General features: G+C 44.9%; 1 protein-coding gene across 2 annotated transcripts in view; it reads left to right on the top strand.

Annotated features, from left to right (window-relative positions):
• The window catches only part of NALCN (sodium leak channel, non-selective), a 257,201-nt gene that overhangs the window by 77,143 nt on the left and 165,180 nt on the right, over window positions 1-14,878 (top strand). For both annotated transcript variants that reach the window (XM_056862109.1, XM_056862108.1), the window contains 2 exons: window positions 14,265-14,407; window positions 14,552-14,656. In XM_056862109.1, the coding sequence (XP_056718087.1) occupies window positions 14,265-14,407; window positions 14,552-14,656 (248 nt within the window). The remainder of the gene's footprint in view (window positions 1-14,264; window positions 14,408-14,551; window positions 14,657-14,878) is intronic.

The following is a 14,878-nucleotide window of genomic DNA, read 5'->3' as shown; positions in this document are numbered from 1 at the left end:
TTGAGTTTGACACCCCTGCTTTAGAGGAATGGGCTTTTAAACACACTTTATCATCACTTCTGCATTGTCACGGCTATGGCGTGGCAGCACAGTAATCAGGAAAGGGAAACATGTTGTATATTCTGTGGCTTTGGGGGGGATTAGCTGTGGGGCCTCACTTTATTGGAACACAAAAATTGCCAGAAAACCTGTTTCACAAGAATGGGAGGGCCACAGAGCTCTAAGGGGGAGAGGGGAGCTGTTCTTGGAGAGTGAAAATGGGGAGCCCTCTCCTAAAAAAAGGTTAGAGGGGGAGCCTGGCATACAGCTGTATCTCCAGTCCTCTCATTCCAGCAAGGTGGGAAAGCCCTGTTCCATGAACTCTGAGGTCGTGGACAGGTGTGCCATGGAACCAGCAAAAGACCCCTAGAAGCAGCAGTAATTTATTATACAGAGCAGGCCTCAGCATCTAGCATTATGGATAGCTGCTGAAGAAGAAGAAGAGTTGGGTTTTATATGCCAACTTCCTCTACCACTTAAGGAAGAATCAAACCGGCTTACAATCACCTTCCCTTCCCCTCCCCACAACAGACACCCTGTGAGGTAGGTGGGGCTGAGAAAGCTCTAACAGAGCTTTGACTAGCCCAAGGTCACCCAGCTGGCTTCGTGTGTAGGGGTGGGGAAACAAATCCAATTCAACAGATTAGCCTCCGCCGCTCATGTGGAGGAGTGGGGAATCAAACCCGGTTCTCCAGATCAGACTCCACCGCTCCAAAGCACCGCTCTTAACCATGACACCAAACTGGCTCTCGGAGGTTTAGGGAGAGGGGTCCAGGGGTTTAGGAAGAGTCCACCAGGAGTGATCACAGGCTGTCTCCTTTTTCTGGGTGCTGTCCTTTGGCTCCCCTGAAAGGACTGGACCTGCCCAACTTTCCCCTCTCCCTTGGTATGTCCACCCTCTTCCCCTTTCTCCCCGTCTCCCCTGCCAGAAAAGCAGTGGCTGTTGGGATCATGATCATTCCCCAACCTGAGTGAGCAGCGATGGCGGCTGATGGTAGCAGCCGTTGCCACCCATACTGAAAGGACAAATGAGCCAGTGATGACCGCTGCTTCTAGAAGCTTCAGCGGTGGCTCATTTGCCCAAGACAATGAGTGGGAACCAAGGGCAGCCTGGAGCAGCAGCAGCTGCCATCTGCTTGCTTTGCCCTCTCTGTGTTGCAGCTGCTTCTGAAAAAGGGGGCTGTGCTGGACAGTATCTTGCTGTGGGCTCCCAAACCCTAGGGAGCTCAAGGCACCCACCAGCCGTCCTCTCCAAGGCAATCATGTTGGCTCCCAGTAGCAGGTCTGTCTGACTCCTCTGGTTCTGAATAATTGCAGTTTCCTCTCTGTTGGTATCACACACACACCCCAAGCACCAGTGTCTTTCAGAATGATGGTAATTGAGTAGATTGCCCTAAAAGAAGGTTCTGAGCCATTTTTTGAAAGGCCACGTTACTCAAAGCCTAGAAGAAATTCTCTGCTTTGGGATTTATTTGTAACGTTTCACTCTGCGTCACTTGTTTTTCAGCGTGCTGCGGGGCTAAAAATGATACGGGCTTGACAGTGATTCAACAACTTGCTTGCAGAATGAACTTCATAAGCTTGATTTTTTTGTTTTTTTGCAAGGCATAAACAAAGTCTGGACCGTCAGCCCCAAACACCAGAAAAATCACAGCGAGCCTCATTCTACTTGTTTTAGGTGCTAGCCCAAGTCAGTCTCCAGCATACACAAAGTGCGCGATCGCCACCTAGTGGCAGCCATGAAGTTGGAAAGGAAAGTGTGATGAAAATTTCCAGAGAGGAAACCCTGTTTTTCTGCGGCAACCAAAGTAACGAGCTGTCTTATGGCATCTTGAAGACTAATACATTTATTGCTTTCGAGATAGAGGGAAGTTCTGTGTTCGGAACCACTCCCGGACGAGGAGCCCCGTGGCGCAGAGTGGTAAGCTGCAGTACTGCAGTCCAAGCTCTGCTCACGACCTGAGTTCGATCCCGACGAAAGATGGTTTCAGGTAGCCGGCTCAAGGTTGACTCAGCCTTCCATCCTTCCGAGGTCGGTGAAATGGGTACCCAGCTTGCTGGGGGTAAAGGGAAGAGGACTGGGGAAGGCACTGGCAAACCACCCCGTAAACAAAGTCTGCCTAGTAAACGTCGGGATGTGACGTCACCCCATGGGTCAGGAATGACCCATTGCTTGCACACAGGACCTTTACCTTTTACCCCTCCCAGATAATTCATGTTTTGACAACAATGTTTGATTTCTTTTGGTGATTGAGGCTTAATGAAGGCGGGAGGTGGGGGGAGAGGAGTAGCCAGCCTGGTTTACTGGATTTCTTTTTTCCTGGATTAATCAGCAGGATATGCATGCAAACTGACACACCATAAGCTTTGTAATTGTTCCAGTTCATATACCTGGCCATTTTAAAACTTGAAAAAAAAAAACTTAAGTTACAACATGAGTAAAAATCACAAACGTGCCTGTCTCCTCATTCAAATACAACCCTTTAGTGGGGGCCTGCCAGGTAGAAAGCAACACCAACAGACAGCAGCAACTGTATTGCCTGCTTGGCTGCACTGTTACCCACCCTGGTTTCACTCTAGACGAGGCATGAGTATCCGTTGAGCTATCTGAACAACGCAGTTATCCACTATGCATAATTATGCAGCAATGCGCGATAACCAAATACGCAACACTGCATAATTATAAATCTATACACAAACACCACACACAGGAGGGGGACACAGGAAGACTCACAGGGAGGGAAATCTCCCCCCCCCCCCCACACACACACACTGGGTCCTGCTTCCATTCCTTTCGCCCTGCCTCAGTGGCCTGGCTTCTTCCATCTTGAACCCTCCCAAGTGGCTCATTTTCCTTTCCGATCCCCATTTTCTTTCCTCCCACTCCCCAACCCACCCAGTTGTTTCCTCACCCATCCGAGCCCAGTCAGCAGATCTTTACCTGTATTAGGGTTGCCATTAGGGTTGCCAACCTTCCGGGTAGTGGCAGGAGATCTCCTGCTGTTACAACTGATCTCGAGCCGATAGAGATCAGATCACCTGGAGAAAATGGCTGCTTTGGCAATTGGACTCTATGGCATTGAAGTCCCTCCCCTCCCCAAACCCCACCCTCTTCAGGCTCCGCCCCAAAAACCTCCCACCGGTGGCAAAGAGGCAACCCTGGTTGCCATGTTGTTGTCTCCACCAGGTTTAGCCCCGGAAGCCAGATTTAGTCCTGGGGGGTTGAGTGATAAAGGGCCCCTTCGCGATGCGGTGTTTCTGGGACCAAACTGGGCAGTGATGTCAGCACGTCACACACAGCCGCCTGCCCCCGCCCCGAAAAACCTCCTGCTAGTGGAGAGGGCGAACTTGGCCACGCTAACCTGTATTCTTATTAGTAGATACCTGGTTCTCCCCATTTCATGAGACTGTTGCACCAATAGGGTGGATTATATGATTTTTAAAAACTCAATTAATATGTATTCTGTATTTTAATAATATACTTATTAAAAAAACATTCTGGGAATTTCGGAGGGTTTAAATGTTAGAACTACCCTTTGTTGTAGAACAGAGTGAGGAAGAGGGTCAATGAAGATCAAATCAATCCAGATTTGTGGTATCTGTAATAATAATAAAAAAAAACCTCAAATGATTTTTAACACTCCATATGGAGTATTGATGTTGTGTGTATGTGGGGGAGGGGTGTTAATCCCCTATACAACATTTGTAACTTATAAATATTGTAAACTTGGGGGTTACTTTAGGTTTGCAAAAAAAACACCAAACCCTAAATGTGCCCCCCTGGCAGATGTTTTAATCTGCGTGGGACACACACCTGTCAGTGTTAGATCTATGAAAGAGGTATAAAAATAAATAGCGTTAAGAAAACTAAAATTCTATGCCCCAGATCACACCGTAACTCTCCCCATCAGTAGATGAATGACTGGGTTGATGGAATGAAACTTAACAGAGATGATTGTTCATTACCGTCTGGTTCACCCAGAGTCTTGTAGTCCAGAAAATTGGATTTGACCCTCCGTGATTTGGATTCCACCTGCATGAGCACTCAGTGGGTTGCCCTGGGCAAGTCATTCTCTCTCTGACTCAACTCTTTGGCTGAAAAAAAGGGACGGTAATCACTGCACACATTCATTTGTTGCAATTATGAATAAGATAAAGACTATTAACACATGTTGCACAGCAAAAATGTGTTGTATGTATTTTAAGATTAATTTGATCTATTCACTGTCACACAATTCTTTTCTGCAAGCATTTGGTGTCATACTTGCTAAACAACGAGGCTTTGAATGAAACTTGAGCGAGATTCCCTCAGCTGGTGCTATTATCTGTTTGAAGAGGAACAGAACCCAAACACGGTCTCATCTTTCAACCCTTCCATTGCAACCGTGTGAGATTTGTATTCATTATCCTTCTTGCAACCCACAGATTTGAGATTAGTATACAGGAAATTGAGAAGAACTGGCTAAAACCAGTTACAGGTGATTTAGTAGAAATGGCAGCACAAATTATGCCTTAAAACGAGGGTAATGCCCTACTGTTGTAAAGCAAAGAGAGATGAGTTGCAATTTTGAAGTGGTGGTCAGGAGTGGGGTTAGCAGTGGCAGACTCTGATCTGGAGAACCGGGTTTGATTCCCTGCTCCTCCACATGAGCGGCGGACTCTAATCTGGTGAACCGAGTTGGTTTCCCCACTCCTACACATGAAGCCAGCTGGGTGACCTTGGGCTAGTCACAGTTCTCTGAGAACTCTCTCAGCCCCACCTACGTCACAAGGTTGTCTGTTGTGGGGAGAGGAAGGGAAGGAGATTGTAAACCGGTTTGATTCTCCTTAAAAGGTAGAGAAAATAGGCATATAAAAACCAACTCATCTTCTTTTTCTTCTTCCACACCTGCCAGCTCTTTTGCTCCTGAAACACTTCTAGCATATTTCTCCCAGTTTGGGCTTTAGTGAGGCTTTAATCCTCACCAAGGGAAATACGGGAGGGAGGAAAGGTTGTAGAGACAAAAACAGTGAGAAGACAAAGACTGCTTATCTGCTTGAAACCCTTAAAGTCTTCTTTCCCATCCCTACCAGACAGTTGTGTAGTAGTTGTGTAGTCTGCTGCTGTCCAGGGCATTTCACCAGTTGAGCAGTTGTTTGAGGCAGAAAATCCTTGGGGGGCAGCAACAAAAGAGGAGGCAATAGGTGTGGCTTGCACCCATGCTGCCTAGACCTCCTCCTTATCTGCTAGAGGTGGGGAATTACCAACCCCTAAGGAATTGAGTGTGGGGGGGGGAATTAATTTTATTTTATTTGTACCTTGCCTTCCCCTGGCAAATGACCTTCTCATAGTGAGTTGTCGTAATTTTCATTGGTAAGGACCATAGAGACTGGGGAGGCAACCTAGAGCATCACCTGGATGTGACATCACATCCTCCCCAGACATTGCCTCCCAAACCTGCTGGCGTGTACGGAGGCAGTGGGGTTCATCTTGGATTCCACAAGGGCAGTGTGTCCCACAAGGGCTGTGGTCTATGTAGCCCCCCCACACACACACACACATCCATGCCATTGGTGCTGCTGCCACCCTGGGCCTCCCTAGGATTATCTGAAGGAAGGGTATTTTGAGGGGGAGCAAATGGCGTTTACTGGCCCTGCTGCCAACCTTTGGACAGGATTGTTAATGAACTCATGAAATGCTGAGAAAATAACGTATGTCAGTTGTTTCAGTTTGTTAGCAACTTGAAGTGGGATACAGGTAGATGAATGGAAGAATACTACCTGAATATTTTTCTCCTTTTCTAATTAATCGACTAAAATGTGAAGTCCGCTCGTAGGAAGAAGGTTAGCAGCAATCCTGCAGTGTACTATTTCATAGAGGTTTCAGAGGTCAGTAGAAGGCTTTCCTGAGGGCCCAGGGCCCTGGCAATTGCCCGGCATTGGTGACCCTTTGGGCTACCCATTGAGCCTGGCATGGGAATTATTTATATAATATGAGCAGTCCACACGTGCAACTCTAATAATTGCTATTTTAACACTGGAAGACCTCAGGGGCATAGTAACTTTGAATCAAGCCTTTCACACCCAGTGCAAAGCTGATTTTGAATACTCTGCTCTTGAGCTTACTGTCAGGTCTGCCTTTTTGTGATTGGCAAGTAGTAGGTAATTAAAAAGGCTGCCTGTTTTTTTTTGCACCATGCCTGGTCTTTAAAAAGCTTTTCTGATATTGGACGGTAGGCTTCAATTATGCCCCCCTGCACACATGCACACTGACTTACTTAAGTGCTTCAGAAATTTCCAGACTCTGTTTGTCCTAGTCTGCGAAATAGAAAAGGGCTAAAGTCTCTGGCAAAAGAGGAAGTCACTGTGTCCTTACTCCAGAAGGAAATTAAGTTTAACTCTGTCAGGATATAAATGTCAGAACAGCCGGTGTCCCCAAGGTTACCTTGTGTGCTTCTAGACGGGAAAGAAAAGAGAGCTCTTTCCATACAGTGAAGGTGAAATAGGGGCGATTATAGATAGAGCTACGGCGACTTGGTGCTGTCAGCTGGTAATCCTGCCTCACTCGGTAGATAATACTATTCTTCCTCGGTATGTTGTCATTACTCAGATTCAGACTGAAATACAGTAAGTGTCAATTGTGGGGAAAGGCTTCAAGGTTCGTGTGTAGAATGTTTTGAACAACCCCAGTAAGTGGAAAGAGTTATGGAGTTAAGAGCAGTGGGTAACAAATGAACCACATTCTCTAGCGATCGGCATGTTATATAAATGGTTGGCTTCGACACTACAAATTACCAACTGTGAGCAGTTCCTCTGTGTTCCATCCCTTCCCACGTGTCCATCAACTCTGTTTTTCTATTCTTGGCAGTTACTTGGTTAAATGCCAATCTCACTTTACTACAGAGTGTGAATGAACACATCCAAAGGGGACAGATCTTTCTATCGTAAGGAAATCTAGCATGAAGGACCATCTGGGTTTCATATATTTATTTATTTTGCGAAAGAAAAAAGTTTTCATGCTGTACTTGATCTAACTGTGTACATGAAAAAAAACCCTATCTATTTTACTTTCCACTTCTACCATCCCAAATTATCATGAAAACAAGTGGAGCTTTCCCCTTTTTAATATACTCATTTTTCTTACTGGAAGAAATCATGTTAAATCATTTGCTTCGACTTCCATCTTGAGGTTCATGTTTCCAACTTGTGAGTTTCTATTGAGCAAGTCATATCCCTTCTGTTTATGCAAAGGTGATCACCGAACGTCCTTTTCACAAAAATGCCCCACTGTTTGTGGTTTCCTCCCAAGTAAGCACAAGTCTGCAGTTATTTTGACATTAGATAATGTACTCTATACTTCCTATTCCTAGATAATGTGAACCTCATGAGAAATGGAAGTTAACTGCCCTTATGTGTTAATTGGTGGGAATGTCTGCTTTCATGTATTATTTCTCCTGTTGAAGATCTGATATTCAATCTTTGTTACACATGCCTCTTTGATCAGATTTTTTTTGTATTGGCTTCTACAATTGGTAGGGGCCTTTTATGTGGTTGTCTCATGTCTTTGTCAGCAGATATTCATCGGGCCCAGGAGGTTGGCTTATCTGTACAAGCAATCAAGGCTCACTTTAACTAGTGATGTAATAGGCCCTGGTTTGTATAGGCATAGTCACAGAATAGTCAGTAGAGTATAGCAGTGCTCTTATGCTGTACAATCTGTAGTGTCTAACATCAGTCTTGACTAATCTCATCCGCCATATTGAAACCCTTTTTGTCTTTCCTTTCCTTTCCTTTTTTGTTTTTGCTTCCAGTAGCTGGGCTAGTCTTGGCTCGTAGGTAGATCAGGTGAGGTCATATGAACACATGAAGCTGCCTTATACTGAATCAGACCCTCGGTTCATCAAAGTCAGTATTGTCCACTCAGACCAGCAGCGGCTCTTCAGGGTCTCAGGCAGAGGTCTTTCACATCACCTACTTGCCCGGTCCCTTTAACTGGAGATGCCGGGGATTGTACTTGGAACCTTCTGCATGCCAAGAAGATGCTTTACCACTGAGCCACAGGTCAATGGATTTTCCAAACCAAACTGGAAATCAAAGGCCCATGTTACTCTATTTCTGTCTCTGTGCTTGTTCCCCCATTTCTTCTAGAACCCGCCCTGGACCTCAAAACCATCTGTCCTTGGTAATAACCAAGCCCGTAATGAATACATGAATAGGTAGCATAAAAATGTGTTAAATAAATACATAATTATATTACATAATTTGTTGCCAAAGGATGTGGAGGTGGCAACCAGCCTAGAAGGCTTTTTAAAAGGGAATTAGGCACATTCATGGCAGGTAGCCTATCAATGACTAATAGTCATCATTGTTTAATGGAGCTTCCATGTTTGGAGACCTGTTGATGTGAGCCATACACCAAGGCTGTTACTTCATGCTCTGAACTTCTGAGAATCCTTTGGCTGACCTTTTTTGGATGCAGGATGCTGAACTAGATGCCCCCATGGGTCAGATCCAGAGGGGCTCTATTTATGTTCTTATCTGCATAAAAGTGGGTACTGAGGACAGGCTACTTTCTAGTCACAATGCATTATGCATCCTTTTTCACGCACATGTACCAGTCTTTGTCTGGTGTTAGTAAACTCCAAGCAAGAGACAATCAAAATCATAGAATCATAGAGTTGGAAGGGCCATACTGGTCATCTAGTCCAACTCCCTGCTTAATGCAGAATCAGCCTAGAGCAGGGGTCTCAAAACTGCGGCTCCAGAGCCGCATGCGGCTCTTTGGCCCGTTGAGTGCGGCTCTCCGAACTTGGTTCGGAGCCCCTGCTCTTGCGCCCGCTTGTGCCGGCAGCCGGGCTGCGGAGCCGGCACGCCTGAGAGAGAGAGCGGGCACGCTGTCTCCCCCACACACACCGTGGAGAATGGCCGGGTCCCCCTTTCCCTTTCCCTCAATGGTTGGGAGGCTAAAGCCTTCCCTCCCCTCTAGCCGCGCGATTGCTGGGCGGGCGGCTCGGCGGTTCCTGCCCCCCCCGCCTATCAGCTGTTGGGCGGGGCAGGCTTCCTTTGGTAGACCTGGCCTCCGGCTGAGTCCCATTGGGAGGCCATGTCTACCCACTGGCTTTCTTGGCAGTACACCTGGACTCCGAGGAGGGGAAAAAGTCCCCCTTCAGAGGCCAGGTCTACCAATTGGCTTCTATGGGCCTCCGGAGGCCAGGTCTACTGCCAAGAAAGCCAATGGGTAGACCTGGCCTCCCAATGGGACTCAGCCGGAGGCCAGGTCTACCAATAGGCTTTTATGGCGGTAGACCAGGCCTCCAGACGAGGACTCTGGACGGGGAGGGGGAAATGGCAGGGACTTACAATTTAATTTTTATCAATAAATAAGATCACTATTCAGTATGATATCAAATTTTATTCAGTGTACCTATAGTTTAATTAAGACTTAAAACTTTAATTAAAGTTTATTAAGTTAATAAACAGTGTACCTACCTATATAGTTTAAGTTTAAGAAATTTGGCTCTCAAAAGAAATCTCAATCGTTGTACTGTTGATATTTGGCTCTTTTGACTAATGAGTTTGCCGACCCCTGGCCTAGAGCATCCCTGACAAGTGATTGTCCAGCCTCTGCTTAAAGACTGCCAGTGAGGGGGAGCTCACCACCTCCCTAGGTAGCTAATTCCACTGTTGAACAACTCTTATTGCAAAAAGAATTTCCCTAATATCCAGCCAGTATCTTTCCTCCCGCAATTTAAACCCATTATTGCGAGTCCTATCCTCTGCTGCCAACAGGAACAGCTCACTACCCTCCTCTAAGCGACAGCCCTCCAAATACTTAAAGAGATCAATCATGCCCCCCTCAACCTCCTCTTCTCCAGACTAAACGTTCCCAACTCCCTCAGCCTATCCTCATAGGGCTTCGTCTCCAGGCCCTTGATCATTCTCATCGCTCTCCTCTTCACCCACTCGATCCTATCCACATTTGCTTGGTTGTTCATTGGTAGTGAAGTGAGGATTGTACTGGCCATTTTTGTGTATCATTTTAGTGTTTTCATTATGCAAACACAGCTGATAACATCATCCATAAATCTGGAGGGGGATTTTGTTCCCAAATGGAAAATCCATATGCCTGTTGATGAAAATTTGATGACGAAAATATGTGAACTTTGCCGAGCAGGAAGTAACTGTCTCTCAACAAAACTTATTTCTCAGGTTTGTCAGTAAGGTGGATGAGTATAAACAAGGATAGCGTATACTTCATGTGCTGAGAGCCGAACAATGCTTTATACAGCAGTTGTGGTTGCCATGGGTACACCCTTTTTACATCTATGCTGCTCACAGCAAACTCATAAGGTTTGAATAACAGATGTGCATCCTAAAATAACCATGTACCGATGCTTGAGCACTCTTGCCCATCCAGGTTCCTAGGTGTGTGTACAAAAGTGTTTACGGATGCGCAATAGTGTGGAGGAGTAACTTTTCTAACTTTTTTATTGGCTTCCTATGCATTGAACATTAGCTGACTAGTTCTCACCATTATGGAGATAAGTGGAGGGAAGAAGCATCTGTCACGTAGCTTCTGTTACAAAGGAACAAAAGGAAGAAGAGCCAATACAAAAGTTGGCAACCTAGCTGAATGTTCTGCAGCAATAATGAATGATTACGATTAGCTTTGGGGAGAGGAAATAAATGGCAGAATTGGCAAGTTTTTGTATCGTGTGTCTCTGTGTTTCCAATCTTCCCAATTCTGCATTTGGGCTTATTTGGTGGTGGTGGGGAGGGGGTAACTATAACAGCTGTTGAACTTCATCTTGGAGGAGGAGGAGGATTGCAGGGCTTAGTAAAAATCCCTAGTGATTTCTTTGACACCATAATTAAGAGTAATTAAAACCTTGAAGCTTCAAAGTCTGCCTACATATCCAGAAATAAAACCTCCCATATTTAATTACTTTCATACAATATGATAGGTTGTGGGAGAGCTTTTTAAATCTCTTCTCTGGGATACAAAGATAGAGCTGATGGACAGCTTGCAATAGATAGGTATGATTATGGGCAAGTTTCACCTTCACAGTAGACATTTCCCAGTATTCTTTTATTTTTCCCTTTTTAGTCTTGAGTTGGGAAGCTTCTTTAAGTAGCTGTAAGGAGCACTGACTGGATGGCCCAGGCTAGCCTGATCTCATCAGATCTCAGAAGCTAAGCAGGATCAGCCCTGGTTAGTATTTGGATGGGAGACCACCAAGGAATACCAGGGTTGCTGTGCGGAGGAAGGCACTGGCAAACCACCTCTGTTAGTCTCCTGCCATGAAAACCCCAAAAGGGGTCGCCATAAGTCGGCTGCTACTTGACGGCACTTTACACACACACAAGGACACACAAGTTGCAGGTTTTAGAAACAGAATAGCTTCTGTTTTTAAAAAAAAATGGAGATATGGTTTTCTAAATGTCAACATTAAACAAAATGTTTTCAAGAACATTAGAATATTCTCTTTACTTGGTGGTGGTGGTGGAGGAGGAGGAAAGGGCCATCAAGCCACAGCTGCTTTACGGAGACCCCGTAGGGTTTTCAAGGCAGGAGACATCCGGGGGTGGTTTGCCATTTCCTGCCTCCGCGTGGGCTGAGAGAGTTCTGAAAGAACTGAGACTGGCCCAGGGTCACCCAGTAGGCTTCATGTGGGGACTTGAACCCGGTTCTCAAGATTAGAGTCTGCCGCTAGGATTGCCAGGTCCCTCTTCACCACCGGTGGGAGGTTTTTGGGGCGGAGCCTGAGGAGGGCGGGGTTTGGGGAGGGGAGGGACTTCAATGCCATAGAGTCCAATTGCCAAGGCGGCCATTTTCTCCAGGTGAACTGATCTCTATCGGCTGGAGATCAGTTGCAATAGCAGGAGATCTCCAGCTACTACTTGGAGGTTGGCAACCCTATCTGCCGCTCTTAACCACTACACCATACTGGCTCACTCTCTTTACTTACAGTTGAGAAGTTTTTATTTTGTCGCAAACCTATATCCAATTACAACTACATGTTAACACACCACCAATCCCAAACCACAGCCCTCAACAAGAAGTATTAATTCATATCCCAAATGGCAATTTAGGGCTCTTTAAAACACTTTATAAATTTTAACAATCCATTACCCTGGGGGAGGGAGGAATGATGTTACGTATTATTTCAGAGGAAAAAGAAAAAAACTGAATTAAAATGTATTTTTTTAAAGAAATGCAGGCGATGGGGCAGAAAGAGAGACATATGCTTTCTGCATGTCAGCATCCTGCTGTAGTTTGAAGAGCTTATACAATCAATCCAGATGTGCTTTTTGATTAAACATTTTTCATTATTTTATATAACACTTGCTTTTAGGCAAAACGCAAAACATAAGGGCATACAATGTTAGCTTTCTCTTTGAAAGGAGTAGAGAAAAGAAACAACCAGGTTTGATTCCCCACTCCTCCACATGAGCGGCGGAGGCTAATCTGGTGAGCTGGATTTGTTTCCCCACTCCTGCACATGAAGCCAGCTGGGTCACTTTGGGCAAGTCACAGTTCTCTCAGTCCTACCTACCTAACAGAGTGTCTGTTGTGGGGAGGGGAAGGTGATTGTAAGCCTGTTTGATTCTTCCTTAAGTGGTAGGGAAAGTCAGCATATAAAAACCAACTCTTCTTCTTGTTCTTGCTGGAGTTTTTGCAGTGAGGGCTTCTGGGTCCAAGTTGTGTTATATATAAATAAAACATGTTAAGTTCCTTCACAAGCAGCTGGGATCAGTTGTTTAGGGGAACCTGGAAGGATCTTCCCAAGATCCCATTATAATATGAGATAACTGTAGAGTACGGCACACTGAGCTCCTTGTAAGAGAAGTAGGGTACAAATCTTACATGTGTCCTTTTTTCTTTTTAATAAATTTTATTTAACTTTTATCCTGCCCTTTCCCAGCAAGGCCTGGCTCAGAATTGTTTCCAACAATAACAACTCACAACATATTACAATATAAATTTAAGATTAAAACATACAATTTTAAACCAGTTGTCCAGCTTAGATTGACAAGGTGGTGTCCTAACTCCATAACCACTTCTTAGAAATGACAAGAATATGCTCGATGGCGAGGATGGTCTAGGGTGATACTCAGGAGACCAACATCGACCCAGAAAGTCCCAGGTCCTCCAAGGAACAGGGACAGGAAGAGGGAACAAGGAAAAGGGGAAAAGGACAAAGATGGGAAGGGGGGGAAGGAAAGGAAGGGAAGAACAAAGAGGAAAGCGAAGGGAAGGGAAGTCAGCTGATAGAATGGACGAGAAAATGGTAGAAAAAATTACATGTGTGCTTTTGTGATGGTTCTGTGAAGGGGGGATGTCGGCTTGCCTTTACCCCAATCATGCCTTTCCAGTTTTGTGCCATGCAACATCTTGATACCTCTTTGTCTCAGTGAGAGTGTGGCTGTCAAGTAGCCGCAACAGTCCACACCGCAGTGCTGGAAGAACAGCCTAAATTCTTCAAAACACAGCCACGATACTACACCAGCATAGCTGCCATGACCATCTGGTTTAAGCAAACCCCCATTCAAGTTAGCTTCTAAGACTGGACCATTAGAGAGGCAAATAACAGTAACAGAATGTGCATCAGTGTGCGCAGGCGCGTTATTGATTTTATGTGCACTTTATTTCTTCGTATTCTTTCTGTTGAATTCTTTAAAGGTGATGACAGCTTATATCATAAAAGATGTTTTAAACAAGGTTTTGAAGAAATTCTGTTGAGATCAAAAGGAGGGCTTCTCTTTTCTTTTCTTTCAAAGGGTGATACTACATGGGCAAGTGTGCTCTAAGGTGTAATGGTTGCTTTTAGCTTAATTGCGGATTGTGTTTAAGTGCCTGTGAGCGACAGGATACACTTGAAATCTGTACTTTAAAAAAGAAAAGAACCAAGCTGAGATGCCACTGAAATTATACAAAGAAAGCCTGGCTTATAAGCCTTTGCATGTTTACTCAGTGATAAGTCCTCTTTGTAAGCATGGAATTGCAACCTTAAACAATTTTGAATCACATTTATATCTTTAGGAGCCAATATTGCATCGTGTATTGGTGCGATGACAGAAACCCAGTCCTGAAAATAAGTCATGAAAAATCTGTGCTGTCTCTTTTTGTGGTGGGCTTGTATTATGGTGAGAAAGGAAAAAATTAAATAAATGACTGAGGATCTTGAAAAAAATCTTATTTGTTTTGTTTGCACTGAATATTTATTTGATTCCTCCGTTTACAGGTACCAGCATTTTTACGGTTTACGAAGCTGCTTCTCAAGAAGGCTGGGTCTTTCTGATGTACCGAGCGATTGATAGCTTCCCCCGATGGCGTTCCTACTTCTATTTCATCACCTTAATTTTCTTTCTTGCTTGGCTTGTTAAGGTACTGTAGAAATGGTTCTGGCAAAGCTAACTCAGAATATAAATGAGGTCACACTGGACTCTTTGTGTGTGTGTCCCTGCTCTGTTCTACCTGTCATGTTTCAGAGTGAGCCATTGCTTTTAAAGATCTATAATTCTTTTGTAGAACGTGTTTATCGCTGTCATCATTGAGACGTTTGCTGAAATCCGTGTACAGTTCCAACAGATGTGGGGGTCTAGGAGCAGCACTACTTCAACTGCTACGACACAGGTAAGTATCACTAAAGTGACTCTGAATTGTTTAAATTCCCAATGTTTTGGGGATGGATTCTTGCTTGTCTGTGTGTGTAAAGTGCCGTCAAGTCGCAGCCGACTTATGGCGACCTATTTTGGGGTTTTCATGGCAAGAGACTAACAGAGGTGGTTTGCCAGTGCCTTCCTCTGCACAGCAACCCTGGACTTCCTTGGTGGTCTCCCATCCAAATACTAACCA

The sequence above is a fragment of the Euleptes europaea genome, chromosome 16 (genome assembly GCF_029931775.1).
Source record: "Euleptes europaea isolate rEulEur1 chromosome 16, rEulEur1.hap1, whole genome shotgun sequence".
Classification (NCBI taxonomy): Eukaryota; Metazoa; Chordata; class Lepidosauria; order Squamata; family Sphaerodactylidae; genus Euleptes; species Euleptes europaea.
Note: the sequence above shows the minus strand (reverse complement) of the source record. Positions and strands in the feature narration are given on the sequence as shown.